Source organism: Ptiloglossa arizonensis, chromosome 9 (assembly GCF_051014685.1).
Source record: "Ptiloglossa arizonensis isolate GNS036 chromosome 9, iyPtiAriz1_principal, whole genome shotgun sequence".
Classification (NCBI taxonomy): Eukaryota; Metazoa; Arthropoda; class Insecta; order Hymenoptera; family Colletidae; genus Ptiloglossa; species Ptiloglossa arizonensis.
The window spans coordinates 4,479,723-4,501,461 of record NC_135056.1 but is presented as its reverse complement, the minus strand read 5'-3'; the positions used below and the strand labels follow the sequence as shown (position 1 = coordinate 4,501,461).

The following is a 21,739-nucleotide window of genomic DNA, read 5'->3' as shown; positions in this document are numbered from 1 at the left end:
GAAAATTTGCGCATCCTCATTTTGTTATTTCGTACTTAATTACCAGAAACCCGAATCAGTAGAAATTTAATGCTAAGAAAGGCAATATAGGTACCAAGACTGCGTAACAAAACGCAAGCTCTTTTCTGGAAACATTCAAAAATATCATCTAAGTTTTTTAAATTGTCTGAACAGTTTGAATAAATGTCAATAATATGTCAAAACAAATCGAATGAAGTGCTTCAAATAAGAGTTTGATTTTTCTTTAAGTCAACTTATGGACATTCTAAAAGATGATTTATATACATACATTTTGTCTTTCATGTTCTGTAATATTATTTGACGAGAAAATAGATCACCAAGTTGGTGAGCTTTTTTCCAAGGCGATTAATATCAAGAGTACGTGGTCAGGTATCGTTCCTGTGTTTCTTACATTTAATAACAGTATAGATTTATATGGCAAGTGTCTAATAATCGTACACCTCAAAGTCCAGATGAATTATCTACAAGACTTCATAATGTGGGATTCCTGAACAAATCTCGTGTATCTATATTTTGAATAGAAGTCGTCTATTCAAAAATGTCAACATTGCACTTCAGAAAAATTGAGGTTGTTTTCTTCTGACTTATTTCTCTAAACGCGGTAGAACTTGTACAATTTTTAGCCTAGAACAAATTTATAATGACCTGACTCCTGAATCTTAAAGATAAATTTTCACATTTTATCAAATGTATCCAAATTTAAACACTCTTCGTTGCCGATAAATGTAGACAGGATGACATTTTAAATATTGATGAATGTACCATCAATAACGTACACATCCAAGATAGTTTGCAAAAGGATTTTAAACTCTTATTGTTAGTATCAATCCCTGAAATTGTAATGAAGCTACTATACCGACTTCGGGTGTAACATCGCATCTCAATCTCACTAATTGTGAGATGCAATATTCATAACTTCAAAGTCAAAGCTCCAACGATATTGATTTGCTATAAGGGTAACGTTGCATTCTAGGATCAATCATTAACGCACCCGATGACGACTCCGTGCCATAATTAGTTCGTAAGAATCTAGTTGGTTTACCTTAGACACTATAAATTAAACATCCGATATTGTTTAGCTTCAGAACAGATCCTAATCGTTTTAACACGTTCGAAACTACACTCTAACAATTTTATGTTATTTAAGTAAAATTATAATATTGTTGTTCATATCCATAAATTTCTGAGAGACAAACATCATTGGCCCGTGTTCACGATTATATTTTAATTTTATAATAACCAAACGTTGTGAGTAGACTGCGGACTTCATGCATTTATGACGTTTGCTAATGTAGAGAGCATATGCATATACGCAAAACACATGCAGAATACATTCCACAAATGAATAAAATAATATTAATGTTTCATTTTGTTTAAGTGCACACGTATATTCTCCATACGGAAAAACAGTTGGAATAATTACGATGAAACTTAGAATGCACCTATAGAGTATCACCATTTTGAATCTAATCTATACATAAAATCGCAAAGTTCTAGCCAAGAGGATAAGTTGCATCTTGCTCCAATCTTAAACTATGATATCCTATCACTGTATACTTACAGCAAAAATACGCGCAAGAAAAGTAATTGAAAATTACATTTAAAAATTTGTTTATTCTGTACAAATTTTCAACAGAAGGTGGACAGGAGAACGTACCTCAAACGAATATTTATAGCAACATTTAATCGTTATCAAAGTAAAATATAATCGTGAAGATGTGTTCGATACTTCTTACTTTTGAAAAGTGTATCAGACGTTATGTTTCGTTTAGGACTCGACTTTAGATTGAATTACTCAAACAAGAGCTACTCGATTTCGTTGCATTTTGTACCATCGCGTTGAGTTTAAGTGTAAATAATAATACGTTTTCGTTTAATTGTTTAACAGTAGATCGACGTTTAGCACACCGATATCCACTGGAAGACCAGCGACGGTCGAAGATACGACAGCGTCGTTACCCCTCAGCGGAATGCAAGAGGAACTGCACATGATTCTTAAGGAATTGCGATTCATTACGGATCGTATGAAAAAAGCGGACGAAAGTGACGATGTCATTAGCGATTGGAAATTCGCCGCCATGGTAGTGGACAGGTCGGATATATTCCCAATTCATTGAATATCAATGTTTATTCTTATTTTTTTTGAAAATATTTCGAAATTTGAAAATTTTCTAAAACGCAATTACTATTTTAATCGAATACCCTTCTTTTCCTTTTAATTGCAGGCTTTGCTTGTACATCTTCTCATTGTTCACGGTTTTGGCTACGATAGTCATTTTATATCGTGCGCCACACATAATCGTCCATTAAATAGACTGCCCCGGTCAAGTCACCGAAACAATGCACAAAAAATGCCAAAGGTAACGTCTCTTTAAATAATCATAAAATTAAACATTTTTTATCACAACTCGAGTCAAATAATCATAAAATTAAACATTTTGATCACACCTCGAGTCAAATAATCATGAAATTAAACATTTTGATCACAAGTCGAGTGAAATAATCATAAAATTAAACATTTTGATCGCAACTCGAGTCTGTGGTTTGTTACTCGTCATATTTTAAACACATTCGTCTATTAAAATTACATTCTGTTTCGTCTACATTTTTTAATATATATAGCATTGTATTTATAGGAAGATCGATGCATTTATCTTCAAAACTTAAAAATATATGAAAAAAAGGTCATTTTAATATTCTTAGTCATTTTATTTCTTATAAATTACTTTTAAAATCAATTCTACCTAAAAGACCTATAAAGCCTTTTGTGATCTCAAACGTGTAACGAAGTGATCTTATGCCTTTTGTCGCTATAATAAATGCTCAAATTTGTTTCCCTTAACTTGTTCACAAGTTTACAACTCAGGATCACTGTATTATATATTTCTGACATTGAATAACCTTCATTGGATTGTTAGATTTTAATTCAAACCAGAACGTAAAAAAGATAATATTCGATGAAAGAATAAAGTTGATTTTAAGATCTTAAATCCTTCATCTGAACGGTTTTCTTCGCATTAGTGATTTGCGATTAAAGTAACGTAACTCGAAGTATAAACGTTGTAGAAAAAGAATATTTAAAAATTATAAGAAATTATAAGAAATAAAACGACCGAATATTAAAATGACTTCTTTTTCATATATTTCTAAGTTTTGAGGATAAATGCATCGATCTGTTAACTAAAATTCAATCAACGGACGTGTAAGTTTCACCAATCAATTCGAAACTGGTTATTCTTTATCTCGATAAACGATGGGTTGTAATTTTTAACCAGCAGAAATATTGATGACATACATATGAATGAGACACCACTGTCCATCGCTTTTACGCGTAAATTGACGTGTAAATTCCTAATAATGGTGTCAGCCTGCGTGTACGTGTTGTTCCATTCGAGTATCGTGTAACATCACACTTTACACGACACGAGAGACACGCAGAAAGCAAAATTAATACAGTATGGGAACGTTAATTTGTTTTACATAACGAAGTTAGTCCGTTCGTTGCCACGTCAATAATTTCTTCGGAGTGGTATACAATTTTCCATGAATAATGGACAATACCACTGGAAATTATCGACAGGCGAAATTTAATTTTCGAATATTCACGAGATATGAGATGCAATATTCTTTAAGTATTTTCTCAGCGTTCGCAACAAACATCCAGCACAGCTATTACACCAAAATTAGGGTTCCCTTGCTTCGTAAATTAATGTTTGTACGATTTTTGAATCAAGCTCACACGACAGTCGATGATTTTTTCTTATGCTTCTCTTTCTAAATACATATCATGATTCTCTTTCTACACAAATTGAAAACACATTTCAAACTGAATTTATTTATAACGTGTTGACTTTCCACACAGTGGATGACCTTTTCTTGTGTTTCTCTTTCTAGATTGATATTGTGATTCCCTTTTTATACAAATTCAAACGACACTTCAAACTGAGTTTATTTATAACACGCTCTATACACAGAATCCCTACTACTTGAATTCTAATTTTTGAGAATGCAGCAGAAGGAGTTGATACGCGGTACATGTTTCTGATGTTGTATTTTGTATTCATGGGAGATAGAAAGATCAGCTCTGGAAGAAATTGCGAGCCGTATTGGGTCAAACGTGTTTATTCTGCCTTTGACTAGCAAAAGTACACAACAATTACTCGACGCTATTGACATTCTTCTCATTCGTGGCACCACTCCAAGACTGATCTTTCTTTCTCTCTACAATACAATCTTGCATATTATCAGTCGTTGTTAATTGGTCTATACAAATGGAGACATTTTATTACACAACGTATTCTACGATAAATCAAAGTACAAAATAACCATAAAACGTAACATCTGGGGAACAAGATGGCCAACTAACTGATCTATCTTAACCAATACAGCGATCGACCAATTTTCTATCTAACGCCTCTGTTGTCTCAAAAGAAAAGGAATCGATTGATCGAATTACTGGTCCGGAAGTAGAATCCGGATCTTCCGTTTGCCGCACGACTGCTCTAACTAATTGAGATATCCAAGCCAGGGACGGAATTTTTCTTCTTGACAAATAAAGATCAGAAATAAAAATGTGTGTGTGTTTTTTTTTAATTTATATCTCAAATTACTAGTTTTAATTGTTTGAGAAATACTGTTCCTTTTAAGTTCAATTAAACGCTTCAGGCTACCAGTTTTCGAAAAAATTACCGGAATTTGTTGAAATTTTGTAATTCTTAATATTCGTGAAACGTCCATTTGAGTTTATATTTCTTGATGCAAGGTAACCTGTTGTTTATAAATGTAACCTCGAATGAATAATTATAGTTAACGATAACGTGAGCTGTCGATTTAAGGATTTATTTTGTTTCAGTAGCTTTCTACTTTTTAACAAAATAGAACAGATACCATGAATGAAACAAAAGGATCGTTACCTTGGTATCTGTACCAAAGAGAAAACAAAAGGTCGACAACTGCGTGTGAGCTGTTCAAAATTGTACCACCTACCGCGAAAAAATTACTCCCAAATGAGACATTAAAATAAAGACAGTGAAAATGATAACATTCGGTGCATATTCCCTGCTCTCTCGTTCAAACATTTCAAACAGAAAATATTCACAACAGAAATAATATTACGATTCTGAAAATATCAGTATGGCGGAGTTAACGAAAAAATTGTCTTGAAAAAATAACTGCTTCTCCTATTATTGTCTAAACTAATCAGTGTTGGTTGAAGATCTCGGTATATTTGAAAATTTCGAAATCCTACACGACTATTTTAACGAGATTAACTTTAGTTATAAAATTCATATGTGGTAGTAATAATAATACTAATAGTAACAACGAAGTATTGTATAACAATAGTGTTCGATATACTTCGAATACTTTGCCATAATCATCCAAGATGGTAGGATTGAAGTCAAGAGTGAAGACTATAGTTTCTAAAACTTCCAGCAATCAAATTGTTCTTTCCTATTAACTCTGTTCTAACTATTTATTTAGTATAGATTCGTATACAGATTGTTACAAACATTCGTACCATATCTTCTCAACTTGACACAAATTTCTCTAATCGTATCTATTCAACAATTGCTAATTCAAAACATGAACCGACATTAAATCTATAATCAGATCAAATTCGATCGATTACTTATGGTCATGGAGTTGCCCCAATTGTAACATTTGTCCAACAATTCAATCTCGCACATATCGTACACACTCTCCGTTTTTCGAACAAAGAATAAATTCAAAATTAAAAACAATAATTATAAAGGAGCATCGTTACCAGCTAGACGACTACGTCTCCAAATTTCAATTACAGAACTCTATAAATACAATCGTTCAACATATCGGAAGCATTATTGTTAACAAAATATTCGCGAGTATTACTCTATTTATCGTGAGCATAATATTCGTTCCGTGTTTGGAACTTCGATATAAAAGAATTTAAAAAAATAAATTGACATTTCTATCGAGTCGAGCGAATAGCCCGGGGCAAGGTTTGCAGAGTCTGACCCGACGAGTCCACCAACAAAATCTAACCGAAACGGCAATCTATTTTTGTACAATTTTTATATCGAGTTGATTGTGTACCTGAACTTCTCTACTCGAATTCTTTGGAGTCAGGTTTGTTTAAAAAATTTCTTACAATTCATTCTCGTACAGTTTCCACGTGAAAATTCCAAACCAGAAACAAAAATGTTTCGTTTCATTTATCGAAACCACGATCGCGCATTCGAAGCTTCTGTAACGTAACTCCGGAAGTGCTCGTTATCGGTCCCGATGCTCCTCGATAACCATAATTTCCAGAAACGGTCACGATATGAAAATAAAAAACTGGAGCCGTGTCGCGATTCACGGCTACGGAAGTGTTCCTGAGCGGGGAATTGAGCTCGTTACGGGCTAGCGTACACTCCGTACGTCGTAATTCACAAAACGGGCTAACAAGGGTCAAGACGACGCAACCATCGCACTCATTTCTCTCTGTTCCGCAGAAACGACGACGGACACGTGGGTCCCGAGGAGGCTGCTACGGCGCGACGAAGTAACGAACCACGAAAGGGAGAACCGGATTCGTTGCTTTATATTTCCTTTCTTCCCGCTCCGGGCCGCACTTTGTCTGCCCTCTCTGTTCTTCCGTTTACTTCACGGGACGGGAAGCCCGGAACGAAGTGGAATTGGACGCGAGGGAGAAAATCGAGGGTGCACGCGCGTGGAACCGTGGTTCCAGGTGAACGATCGAGGAGGATCGCGCCAAGGACACTACGAGGGACACCACGGGAGCAAGGAAGACGAGGAAAAGGATTACGAAGCGTTTACCGGGCGTAGTCCGTTTCACGATCGGACCCTTTTGTCACGTCGCCGCGATTAAATTACGCGCCGAACCGTTCGAGCGTTCACGTGCACCGATCGTGAAGATCGACGTGTTCGCGTTCCTCGCGCGGTAGTACAACAGATCAGAGTGGAAGTATTGATGTAAAATGAGCACGATCGCGAGAAGAGGACAGAGGCGGTGCTCCGGCACAATCGTTGACAATACACGGCCACGTTGTGCGTTTACTTCTCATCGATCTATCTTATTTCGAACGAACGATCGCCCGCTGTCGCTTTCTCTTCAAAGATTGATGAAAAATCGCTGGTGATCAGCGCCGGTGATCCGCGGGCGTATAGTATGGAAACGAGTGTTTCGATATTTAAGGAGAATTCGTGACACGCGGCGTTGTACAATTCCTCGAGAGAGCGTTGTCGCGGCCTTTCAATAATAATAGTAACAACACGAACAGGAATACGAAGAAGGACAACAACAATAATAGTAATAATAATAACAATAACAATAATAATAATAGTAACGATAATAATCGTAATAATTAATAGTAAATATAATAATAATATTAATAATAATAATAATAATAATATTAATAAGTAATAATAATAATAATAATATTAATAAGTAATAATAATAATAATAATAATAATATTAATAAGTAATAATTAACGATCGATAAACACTAACGATAATACCTACCGTTAACGATATGATATATACACGGAAGATATATGTATAATATATATGTGTACGTATGTATGTGAATATATATATACATCTACATGTATATATACATACATATGTTGATAATAAATAAGAATAATAATATTATTGATACTCGCTTTGTATGCGGGCGTTACGATCGTATCGTGAATATTATCGCGCCACTGAGGGTCTCTAGAACCGAATACGGTCATTAAATAAACTGCCAAATACAGAACTCGAGTCAGGGGTGTCCAACCTTTTTACAGGTAGAAACTTAAAGCGCGGTGTTCGTGCACGATTCACCGCGGGAGAATCGTCACGTGCTCGGTTTAGCGGAACAAGTATAACACGGCGGCGGTGGGGAGAGGGGCGTGGCGAGAGGGATGGGGGGAGGGGGATGAATAGGGAACGATATAGTAGACAAAACTGCCAAGTTGGACGACCCCTGCTTTCCGTACAGACACGAATCCGAGGTCTTTGAAAGATCTTCCAAGTCCGCGATGATAGGTTTCGTCGAGGTGGCAACAAAAGAAAAAGGAAAGAAAAAAAGAAAAAAAGAAATAGAGAACGACACCGAAATTGATCGTGCTGTAAGCATGCTCCTTGAAAGTTGCGTTTTCCGACCGGACGGAAGTTCTCAATGACTGTACTCTGATCGAGCGAAAGTTTGTTCGTCGGGAAACGTCTCGTTACAATTTTTCTCGATTAACCTCTCGACAACTATGATTTTCACTGTTGTGCATCTCGCGTGTCGAGGTGTCTCGTTTATACTGTTATTTGTGTTGTTCTCGTGTCGAACTTACATCGTTGCAGACTCGTTGGTATCGTATTCAGTTTTACAAAAGGTTCACGTATATTTAGGTGCTCGACAGATGCGTGGAATGAGGTTTAGCGAGGACGAGATTGGTTCTTCAAGAAGTTTTGTCGTTTGGTAAAACTTATTGAACAGTACTGTTCTATGTAGTACTGTTCAATAATAAAACTTATTTTAATGGTACTGTTCAATAATAAAAATTATTTGAACGGTTCTGTTCAATGTAGTACTGTTCAATAAGAAAACTTATTGAACAGTACTGTTCAATGTAGTACTGTTCAATAATGAAACTTATTTGAATGGTACTGTTCAATGTAGTACTGTTCTATAATAAAAATTATTTGAACGGTTCTATTCAATGTAGTACTGTTCAATAAGAAAACTTATTTGAATGGTACTGTTCAATGTAGTACTGTTCAATAATAAAAATTATTCGAACGGTACTGTTCAATAATAAATATTATTTGAACGGTACTGTTCAATAATAAAAATTATTTGAACGGTACTGTTCAATGTAGCACTGTTCAATAATAAAGCTTATTGAACAGTAATGTTCAATGTAGTACTGTTCAATAATAAAAATTATTTGAATGGTACTGTTCAATAATAAAAATTATTTGAACGGTACTGTTCAATGTAGTACTGTTCAATAAGTTTTATCGAACGACAAAACATATTGAGCAACCTAGTAGAATTTATTTGCCCATTAATAAGTTCAAATAAGAAAACAAAATCTATAACCCTTCCATGTTGCTCAGGCCTATGTATGCTACGTGCATGAAAAACTGCATCTGTAGTTATGACGAGTTATATTCGTTCCAGGGCCATTTCTGCAAACGTGTAAAGAATACGTGTATATCCCTTTACCTGCTTAACGAGATTGTCCCTGAACGAATAGCGCTCGCTATACCTCTAGACACAATCTCCTCATGCGCGTACCTTGTGTAGTGCAACGTGTGAGGAATATGGGAATAATCACGAGGCAATGATAACATTGTTGGTCCAATAATTTGAAATATTTTGTTGATTCTTCGTTTCGAGCCTAGATAATCCCATAACGATCTACATTCTTAGTTCACTTTAATTTTTCACGTCGTAATATATGCGTCTTGTACACGCGTATTTATTGTTCCACGAATTGAAAGCTTTTCTCTTAACTTTGACAACAAATATTGGGAAAATAACTGCAGAAAAGTTTATTCGTTGTTTATAGAGAGCTCGATTAACAATGTTCGAACAGTTCTTTAAAGGAAAATCTCACGGATAAAATTGTATTATTTGTGAAACTAGCCACAATCGCAACTTGAATTAACTTCTCCAGGGATATTGACACAGACGTGAATGTTTCATTTCTATTGAATCGGATAAAATGTTTCTTTCAGTACATTCAACAAACATTATCGTTACGGAATAAATTACGCTTATCTTGCTCTTATCATCGATACTTATTTACCATACTTGACATCGCGTGTTAAAAATAAATTAAAATCAAAGAGGATCACATTTTTATACTCACAGATCTAGTAGTCGGCGTTCAATGCACTCTTTCAAAGTGTACGAATAATGATCATTTTTATTCTATTCGAAAATTATTTGAAAAATTCATTCGACTTTTCGTTCGATTCAATCACTTTAGCATGAAAATAACCAGGAAAATTATACACAAATATTCGTTAATTAAATTTCCCAATGGTGAAGACACAATCGTCGTAAAATTGATGAATATTATAGGTCAACCTCGAGTTTCATTTCTCTTTACTCGAAACATGATAATTCATCCCCGAAGAGGTTTGTTTTCAGAAACAATAGCGCGAACATTAACATTGCTGACTTCTTTACAATTGCGCGAATGAAACGCGGACGTGTCTATATACATCCTGGAAAGACAATTCCACGAAACCAACAGTTTGTCGATCGTTCGCGAAACGGGTGACAAAATGGAAGCTGCTAGACGGCTCTCGCAACCACGGCTTGGAACAATGGCTCCCGTGTGCAGACATTCGACGGTCTAGTGCGTAATCACACTGGTAGCTGCTCGAAATGATGAAATTCAGCATCACGGTTTTCGCGTGGTCTCTTTGCCGGTGAATAGCGTAAACTCTGATGAGAGCGAAGTCGACAATTCTCGCGCGAGCACACCGAGTATATTTCGAGCACGGATATCAGAGTCCAACAGTATTAAACATATTAAACCTTTTCGGGCAAGCATTTTCGAGCACAAACAACAGGATATCGCTGAACGATTTCGAAACAAATGGCAGAAAATTATCGCGTCTTTAATCATTTCGTAATCCAAACGCAAACATTGTATTTTAATTCAATGAACTATTGCTTACACTGTCGCTTAAAAATCAGCTATTTACATTGTGTATGAACTTGAGAAAACTTATTAAAAATTATTAGAGCAGTATTATCTGGTTCGATGTTTTCGAAGGTAGAAAATCTAATTTGGAAAGTTTATGTAGAAAGAAAATGATATTTATTTCTTACGAGTTTGAGAAATCTTAACGAATTAAAAGAACTGAACGCAGTTATAATTGCAAAACACATCACGACAATTTCGAATAATTGGAACAAACTCGTTTGCAGTGAATTGAAGTAATTAAATTATTAAATCGATCGTTCTCAAATAACTAACATTAAACGTGTATTTATAATTGTGTTAGGTAACAGAAGTGGATAAAATATTATAATCTACGCTGAATACTAGTATTTTGGTAAAAGAGACCAGTATAAACAAGTATTCTAAGACTTTTCAGCGGCAGTGTACATATTAAAGATATCAATTTTTGTTGATTTGTGGCAACCAGTTGGTTGAGAATCAATTGGGAATAATAAAAATATATATTGTTCAGTATATCCTGACACTCGTCCACAAAGGATTGAGCCTGTGGCAAAGAATTTTTATTCTCGTGAGTACTTGGAAAACATTTAATGGGTCAGAACGTTTCGGTGAATTTTGCGCGTTTCGCGATTGATTAATGAGGCCTCGACTCGAAAAACAGGTTAATACAGGGAAATAGCTTCCAGGCTTTTGTAATATTTCGGTAGAATTAATAAACGAAGGTATTTTTCGATCCTAAGCTTTCGAACGTTCGACAAACGCTGTGTGCGGAAATCCTGTGCTCGCGTTCATCCAGCATACTAATCGAACGCTCAAAGGCGTTCAACGTACGTACTGAACGACTATAGATAACTATTTCAACTATATCAACGTCTCATGAGCTTTTGTATCACCGTTGGAATTGGTTATTGATCTTTTCCTTTATTCTATCAGTATACATCACTGTAACTAGTGAAATGGGACTGAGATGTGTTTATCGTTTGCATTCGAAATTATTACTCTTGCATTAAACCATTCTGTGGAATGTTTGCAAACAATTTAAACTTGAATGTGATTTATTACACGGAACGAAACCTTTGGTATAAAAATAAATACAGTCTAAAGAACAGAGAAAGAATGAGAAATAAAATAAACGTACAAGGAAACGCAAAGAATTAGGTTAGGTTAGGTTTGACTGGGGTTTGAGACTAATTGAGACACGTGACTATCGTATCGATACCTATCGATTACATCAAGTTCGATATCTGTATAATCTGTATAGTTGTTTAATTATTCTCAGTTGAACGATTATAATTGTGAATGAATATTCAAAATCGAGTTTCCCAATTACACAGCACTGTTGATAAATGTCACGAATCGATATCAATTTCGATGTTTATTTTAAACAAAATAATTTCTTCCCGAGAAAATAATTACACTCGCGACTCATCAGAAATAAGAAGAGCGATGGCGACCTTCGACAATCAATCTGAACAACAAACGTAGTTGAAAGTTAGAATCTGATGAATTTCCCATAATCCAATTATAGTACAACTATAACGATAATAACAGTATTGAAGTAACGATTCGTAAACAAAAATAATTAAATATTTGGATAATTAACACTTCCGATACATTTATATATTTCATTTTTAACTTTACGATAGCTGTACACAAAAAGTCATTTCTTCCATTTCATCGCCAAGACGACACATTGTATGAAATAATTCGTACAAAATTACTTATTTTCCCAAAACGATGGAAAACACTCGAATGATTGTGCACAGAGAATTTTAATAGTAGATTACCTTCTTTGTCCTGTTCGAGTCTCAATGGCCACCTACTTGATGTTTGAATTTCATCGATACTAAAATACATGTAAACAAATACGTCTTACTAGTACCAATGGTAACTTATTTCGACATCTGTGTATTCACGAGTACGTAATTGGATTGGTCCCATCGCTAGTTGTGACTTCCGTTTAGGAACGAGATTCGAATGTTACGGCGACCTTGACGAAACGTAGGATCCGCGGTTCGTTTCCTCGTAAGTGGAGTTACGCGTATGAGATTTAAATAAATATAATAGGCGATAAACGTAAGAACACTTTGGAACACACGACAGTTACACTCCTCGTATCGTACAACGAATGTAAAATTAACAATACCCCAGGCAACACGCGCGAGAAACGGTTATCGTAAAAGTATACGATCGCGTTCACAACTGCTCGCATAAACGAAGATTGCGCTCGGGAATAAGCAAAGCCGAAAAAAAAAAGAATACAAAAAAGAAGAAGAAGAGAAGAAAAACGACAAATGCGATACAGCAAAGCAGTCGCAGCAGTACAGTCATTGATCTCCGCATCGCACAAAACCGATAAGTCTTTACTTCCTACGAGAGAGAACCTACTCTATTTTCCCAGTGGTGAAACTGTACGGAATGAGAGAGTACTATAATTGTTCAAACGACGCAGAAAACATAATAAATGAATAACTTCGAGGTGTTCCGATTAAATACTCAAATAAATGATATGTACATAAAAACTGTTTGCATGTCGTGGGACTCAATACATCGTAGCGACGTAATAAGTATCACGAACAGTGTCGGTAAAATAAACGTAAGAGTAAAACGTAAGTAAGAGCATAAATTATTTCAATTTTGAATATAATAATTTCCGTTAAAATTAATCGAAGAATTTTCAAACCGCAATTGTCCGTATTGGTACATTCTCGCGGGCAATTACGAGAACGATCGTTGGCAATCTTCTTTGAAGTTACAATTAAATCAATTTAAAGGAAAACGAAAAAAAAAAAAAAATGAGAGAGAGTGAAAAACAAAATCGTCGACTCCTGTTCGATTGTTGAAAAGAAGACGAATGAAACAGAGATGGGAATGTGTATCGCCATACGGGCACTCGATCGAAAGGATTTGACAAAAATTTGCTCCAGAAATGTTTCCGTATAATAATCGCCGACAATCATTTCGCGCGATGCGAAACGCACGCGATTCCATGGACGAGGCGAAAGAAATTGCGACTGTTCCCTTTCGAGAGTGTGTTCGCACTCGTGTATCGTATGGCGATTACTCGAGGACAGTTTTGAGAACAACGAATACGCATTGAACCCATACTAGGTAAAATACACGAGGTGAATCGAATAGGGTCGAGATCGACGATTTTCGATCGACGCGAATTCGGTGATGAAATTTAATCCGAACTTTTGACCTACGACCTAGAGTAATTTTCTAATTCGCGGTATGATTTGCCGAGAAGTGAATACACGAGACTCGGTGTGCGAAATCGTGATGGTTCTCCGTTCGAAATTGTTGGTCGATCGCCGACCAGAGATCCGTATCGATGTTCGATCGAGGATTCCGAATTTTTCGTTTCAGAACCGATTCACGATCGAAGCGTCGTCGGTGATATTGGAACGTATCGGGGACGCGGTCGCGAAAAGACAGACCAAATAAATATTAAATAACGGTAGCCCGGGTATGGAAGCTCGATACCGCTACGAACGAAACAAAAAATAGAATATAATCTATTCTACAACGGTGTAAAAACAAAAGAAGAAAAAAAAAAAGAAACAAAGTTTTATATCGAAGTGACGAACGACAAGGAGTGCATTTTTAATACGAATGCTCATTAAACGAGAATAGCGAGTATCGGCTAAGGAAATTTCACGCGATATTCGCATCATTTAAGGGGATCGAATTTATTAGGATCATCTTGAATGGCAACACGGACCGAACGCGATTAGAAACCACGTGGTGTCCGTGTTGAACGTAACGTATAAGATTTAGAGATCGACGGTGGGAAATCGTCGTTTCGTTCGGTGTAAAGATGTTATCGTTTTTTCGTCGGAAACATCGTCGTTAATACTACTACCATTACAACTACTACTATTACTATTATCTAAGATACTATTGCTACTACTAGTGCTACGAAAACGCTATTATTATTGTTATTCTTATTGTTATTATTATTTTATTATCGTTCCTTTTATCATCGCGGCTATTATTATCGTTATTATTCTTATTATTATTATTACCATCGTTATCATCGTCACATCGTTATTATTATCATCACTGTTATTACTGCTGCTATTGCCATCATTATTACTATTGATGCGACGCTATAGTCATCGTAACTGCTGCTATTATTATTGCTATTAGACGAGAAGGTACATGATTACGCGAATACACGTTTTGGTAACGAGTTTCGTTTCGTTTCGCGATCGAGCGATCTTCAACGCGTAACGTTCGATCTCTACGATGATCGATAGAGCATACATTAGCGAATTCCTTAGTGTTTGGAATGAAATTGTTGCGCTCGTGCGAAAATTTGATTTTACGTTCCGGTGAAACGAACACATTGCTCCGGCATCGAGCGACATACGCTGATATTGAACTATTCGAAACTGTTTCGTAATCGATCGCTCGAAATTGAACGTTCGGTCAAGGTTTCGACAATTTTTAACGCTGGTCGATTGCTCTTCCAGTCGATACCTAACCCACTCGAATTTAGTCGAAGTTAGATCCGTCGTACTTGGACTATAACGTACGCTGAAAATTAGACGCAACGGGAGACACTTGCAACAACGAGCTTGCAGAAACGCACGATTTTCTCGAGTCTCTTTCCAATAGGACAGCTAGATTTTCATATCCGTGCTTCGAAGAAGAAACGAAAAAAAAAAAGTAAAAAAAAAAGAAAATAAGAAAACAGGGAACGCGAACGAAACCTGATCCGTTTCACACGAGCATCGTCGACACGGGGCTCGATCGCTCGTAAACGGACAGATCGAAGCGTGTATCGTGTAAATAACTTCTGTGATAAGAATTATTGAACATTGCCGAACGCGAAACCCCCTGAGATGAATGTTCCCTCGAAAGCGGCGCCATCGGATGCATCCTCGTTCTCGAGATATTTCGCGACGAATAAGCAAAGTGTCTGAACCAGAGATGGACAAAATTCGTAGCTAAATAACAATTTCGAATAACGAACGAAAGATACACACGCATCTTTCGATGCGTTACGTGTTCGATAAAAAAATACAATCGAATTTCATTTCACGCGAAACGAATAAAAAGCTGATCCGAGTAACCGTCAAACGAGTTGCGACTAGAAATTGTTGTACAATTCTCGTTCGTGATCTACCGGTAGGTTGTTCAATATGTTTTGTCGTTCGATAAAAGTTATCGAATAACCTACTACTATTCGAGGAAAGTTTTGCTCATCTCTGGCACCACTTTCGCGAGCATCCTCTCGCGTTCAGGACCCATCTCCGCTTCTCCGCAACTAACGCACATACTTTGGTGTCTAAACCTGTGAATACATTGAAACATATACAAACCAGGTAACGGTTTACTATAGACTGCCCAAGTATCCGATAGGTATCGACCGTCCTAGACGGTTCCACGTGAACAATTCGCCGAGCGAATTACCAAAGTCGCGAAAGGTTATTTTTTTACCATTTCTTTTTGCGCGAGCGATCATTGCGATCTCGGACCATTGAACACCGTCTGGTTTCATTTTCGTTTCTTTTCTGCATTTCGTGCTCAACGTGTTCATCGAATCATAGCTAACGATACCGCCACGAGCGATTCAACGATACCAACGATTTCGCCGGATTCGAATTGGGCAAACGGGAACGCACAATCCGAAACAAACGTCACGGAACGTTGCTCGCTCAAGGGGAATGAAACAAAAAAAAATTAAAAAAAAAGGAAATACGATAAACGCTGTTAATCAGTACGCTCCGGTTGACTCGAATCGGTAAACAAACGAATTTGAAATGAATTCCCAGTTTGACGAGGCCACCGGTCCTTTCATCGGATGCTCTTCGATTCCGCGAGCGGAAACGTACGCGTGGGACGTACTCGAGGTGGTTCCAGTGGTCACGTTGAATCATTTACGACTTAATAAACATACGACTTGTTCGATCCGATTTAGCCTGGCTATAACTCGACTATGATTAACGAATTGGTTCGAACGTCTTACCAGCGTGCGCGACAAGTGTGTTTACAGTCGGCTGGCCGGCTGATCGAAATCATCCGCAACCACTGTTAGTGTTTTCGATGCTTAGGACGACGCTTTGTTCGGTTAATTTTTCGTTTTCTAGGAATAGTTCAAAGCTTTCGATGCAGTTTTCACGGAACTAGGTGTTTATAGACCAGAGAAGACTTTTAACCTACTTTTGAAGAATAGTAGATTACAGATCCCTGCTTGTATATGCGTAATATAGGGTGTACCGAGTAACGCAATTATAGCTAACGTGTGGAAGTGATGATCGGTTGTATAGGATACCATGCACGAGATTAAGCTTGAATTGTTAAATATTTAACCGTTGGAAGTGATGATCGGTTGTATAGGATACCATGCACGAGATTAAACTTGAATTGTTAAATATTTAACCGTTGGATTTTTTGGAGGGTTTCTCGAGAGAAAAATTTTAAACACGAATAGATGCGTACGAATTGCGACACAATAATCGTGATACAGTAGTGGAGCTTGCGATTAACGATACATGATCGAGAGAGGTAAAAGAAACAAATTCAAATTGTTCGTGGCAAATTATAATATAATAAAGACAAAGGAACAATTTTTGGTCCAATGTTCTGTTTCCAAAATCGTACCTCCTTTAAATGTAATAGATTTGTGAATGAAAAGAATCAAAAATTTGTTTCAGAAAAGAAAGTGTTTCACTGATACAAAATTTGATATTGACGCAACATTTATTAACGATGATTATTTGCTTGTATTAATGTTAACATATCTTATCGATAAGAAAAGACCAGAGGCGATATATGTTCACAGATATTAAACAATATGTGTATGTTCATTTTATAAGTCACTACTGTGACGATATTGAGTATTGATCTTTTTTTCGTACGCCTCTGAAACGTTTAAAAACCTATGTTTCTACACGAGTCACATAATTTATGTGATAATCTAGATGCGTGGTAACTAACATCTTAAAAATGGATTTACAAATTATACTGGTATGATTTAAGAAACTTTACGGTGCCTCGATTTATGAATCGTCCTGACCTTCACAAAATTATTGATTTAATCTTCATAATAATTGTAATATGTTCATAAAAATGTAAACATATAGAATAAAACTGTATTGTTACATTCCTATAAAGTACATAAATATGGTCAATAATTCTATCGATTGTACCTAATTTTGTAAAATGGTCATAGAAAGCACAAAAAAGAAAGTCATTTATCAGTTCTTTGTCTACAGTTTTCATTATTCGATTATTTCATACATTCGACACTAAATGGTATTTATATTTGTTAATAACAATAATTGAAGAGGTACGATTTAGGTAGCTGATACGCATTCAGTACCTCTATCCTATATATACATTGTAAAGAACGTTACTTTCGTTACTTATATATAACAAATTATCGAGTTATCACACCTAATATTTTACATACAATAACAGAGGTCTGTAATCTAATCGTCCTAATAAAATAGACTAACACCGAAGGGTATAGGTCGAGTGTTTCCGTTGTAAAAGACATTAGTTTACAATAAAACCTCGATAATTGCACAAACTGATCAGTCGAGCAATAAGAAAAATCCCTGCTTACATGAAATTTAATTAGTCGCGTTCATATAACCGAAATAGGTAACGTTTCAGTAAAACAGTGAGCGAAATAAATAATCGAGTGTTACATGATTAATGAAAGTCACTTCTCTGATGAAAATTAACATTTTTATATTATTCGTTATATCCTTATAAGAGTATAACTAATTGGTGAGGCTGTCTCGGTGAAAGTGAGTCCAAACATTACCTCGTTTGTACTATATTTAGTTATACGTTATTCTGATCATTTTTTAAACACTTTCACTTACGCACAACTAAAAATTATACAAAGAAAATCGTGTTTGGATTCATTTTCATCGGCAAAAACAGATTATTCATTGATAGTATTCTCATGGAAATACAATGGAAAATATAAAAATTGTAATTTTCATTATTGAATGAAATACGATTTCTCGTGCATATCTTGTCACTTTTGTTCGAGACAATGCTATGGACTAAAATTTACTCGTAACGAGAAAAGAATAATTGACTAATCAATGAATTTCTAAATCCATCAGTAAAAAAAAAAACGCTTGTATTTTCAAAATTCTTTAAATCACTACTTACTTTTTCTCACATTTGAAACATATTTCTCCTATACGAATCTTTTTATAGCGCATAATTGAATGATAAGAATGACAGATTAGAAGAGATATTAAATGAAAGAAAAGAAGAGTGCACTGTGTCCTATGTCTGCTAGTGGATCATAAATAAGGCTGCTTAATAAACCCTGTCTTATAAAAGCCATAGATGTAATCATTTATTCTACGATGAGTCGTATGTGGAGTTCCAACGGTAATTATATGACAGTGTTGTACTAACATCCAACATGACTGCACTGTACAACTTATTGCACAAAAACTCCAAAATATTTACAATTGTCGTTTGAACAGTCGTATCAACAGTTGTATTACTTATCGTATAATAAATAATTATGTCTGTGGCCTCTGTAAACCATCATACTTTCTATTTGTCATCACAATACAATAAACGAGGTTCTCATGTGATTACAGAGGTTGCATTTATCGAGGTTCTACTGTATTTCAAACGCGACATCAAAATCAATTTAGAAGTTCGAGTTCCCTGTATCGTTGGAGGGTGTTGTTTGTTGAAAGTCGAGAATTAGAAAAATGTAGAGAGAAGGACAGTTTTCCAAGCACGACTTGAAATTCTGATATTTCACAGATATTAAATAGGTTATTTAGAGAAATCTCTTTGCATTCGTAACCAATTTAATCAGTTGTAATGACGTTCGTATTCGTAATGAATTCAATTGGTTGTAGACAATTATTTAATACAAATCTGCTAAATTAAATATTTATCAAGCTACGAAGAATTTAATGGTCAGTACAAAAAGTATCGAAGTAAAACGTTAAACATTTTTTAATAAAACTGTAACAATTGATTATTCCGTTTTTGGCTATATTTAGAAAAGAAACAAGAACAAAATTGAATTTGCCTCCTAGTATTGATCCTTAACTGAAAGAATAAATTTAACATTCTTATTTCTTGGTTGATTAAAACTAGGCCAGAATTCATTGTCAAAGGTCATATAGTTATACTCTCATCAATTTTCGTCAGAGTTAAAACCAAATTTTGGAATTTATCGTGATTTACATAATTTTTGTTATATATTAGAAATTTGTGATGATATTGATTTCAAACTTTGTCTGATCATTTTGAATAAACTCTCTTTTGAATCAACCCTAGAAATAATCAAAGTAAAGTGATTTATAGTTCATTAAAATCAATTACGTGTTAAATATTCGTAAGACTTATAAAAAGTTGCGATTAATGTGAACTACTACAGCTCTTTAATTAAACGTAAATTAAAATTTATCATTCATTTTGGATAGGTTAATATTTCTCTCATTAGGATATCTTGAAAACTCAGTTTTTAGTGAATTTCTGAATCAAAGCAGGTTTACAAGTAACTAATAGACTATTCTGTATGGTAGAAATATTGTCTCTCTCCCTCTCTTTCTTTCTCTCTTCCTCTTTCTATACTTTTTTACATTTTCTCTACACAGTTTTCTTCTATTACACTATTTTTACATGTTTGTACTTACATTCAACCTCGTTCCTTGTATAGCTAATTACAAACCTGAAAAGGGTTCCAAGGAAATGAACCGAAACATCAACAAAATAAGTTATTACGTTTCTACATTTCTGCTAACTTTTAATTGTCCTCATATTAACAAAAAAGATTGGGATCAGTGACGCAACCAAAAATTCCAAATAGAGAGGAAGCATTTTACTTAAACTTGTATTTATAATTAAAAATAGTTATCTCTCTATAATGACAAATCCAAGCTTCCATTTTTCATCAGTGTATTTAAAACTTCGTGAATATCAAAATAGACAAAATTAAGTGTCTAAACAAAATTTTTAAATTCTTTCATAGGAAGACATCTATATGAGTCCTATGGAATACTAATTTTTATTATTTTAGAATTTTTCACGTCACACTCAACACTAATGACTCCAGTACAAGGTCACATACGAGCACATGACAGTCCCGTTTCAATCACCGTGTTACGAACAACTGTGTCGCATTATGTGGCAGATTTAACGCATCTTTATTCGTTGTTAATTGCTGTCAATTGCAGGAAACTCTGCTTAACGAACGAAGACGAGCTTGGTACAGGAAATGGCGAAGCTTAGCGTGGAAATTGCCAATCGTCGTCTAATTTACCGGCTTACAGCCAATTTCGAATTGATACCAAAGGTCTAGAACACGAGCGCCTCTCAATACTCTACGTGCTTGGAACGCTATTCATCAATCGAAGAAACCTTCGATGAAGTTCCTATCGGGGATTCCTTTAGTGAAAAACCCCGCGATTATTTTTAATTAAATTATTTTTGCATTCATAGACGATTGAAAACGCGACTACGCAGAGGGATAACCGCCTCTGAAAAAGAAAAAAATGTGTACGATGCACTTTGCACGTATCATACGTCACTGAACACTTAGCAAACGAGAACGAGAACAAATTGACATTATAAAATGATGTATAGTATAGAATGAAACTAACACTTATTATTACGGTTTTAGAAAAAATTTAAATCACGATGTATATTAAGGATTGTACCAAAAAGTTAACGAACTATCTTGAATTTTTTTTTTAATAATTGTCATCGATTAATTTATTGTCAATTAATTAATTCTCTTTAAGAGTCGATTAATTCTCTTCGTATTTCGTTACAACTTTCCTGTAATTATCTCCACAAGTTCTTCTTTGATTTTAGATCTTACTCATTGCATCTTTGTTTAGAAATATACATGCATTAGAAACTTGAGAATAAAATAGTAACTTAAAATAAGAAAATATAACAAAATAAGGTAATAGAGTCGTCAGAAAATTTGCATTTTCAAAGAACGAGAAGCAAGTGTTCTGTGATGTACAGACTGCAGTGGATGTACTGTACAGAAAAGGAAAACCATCTAATCGAATACATACATATACAGTAATAT

General features: G+C 35.3%; 1 protein-coding gene across 2 annotated transcripts in view; it reads left to right on the top strand.

The window, feature by feature from the left end:
• Positions 1 to 7,314, top strand: part of Nachralpha6 (nicotinic acetylcholine receptor alpha6) — a 587,525-nt gene extending 580,211 nt beyond the window's left edge. Inside the window, exons 12-14 of one of the 2 annotated variants that reach the window (XM_076321147.1) lie at positions 1,913 to 2,113; positions 2,247 to 2,381; positions 6,495 to 7,314. In XM_076321147.1, the coding sequence (XP_076177262.1) occupies positions 1,913 to 2,113; positions 2,247 to 2,331 (286 nt within the window). In that variant the 3' untranslated portion in view covers positions 2,332 to 2,381; positions 6,495 to 7,314. Of the gene's footprint in view, positions 1 to 1,909; positions 2,114 to 2,246; positions 2,382 to 6,494 lie in introns of both variants that reach the window. The other variant, XM_076321146.1, reaches the window with a different exon arrangement.
• Positions 7,315 to 21,739: the final 14,425 nt, after the last annotated feature.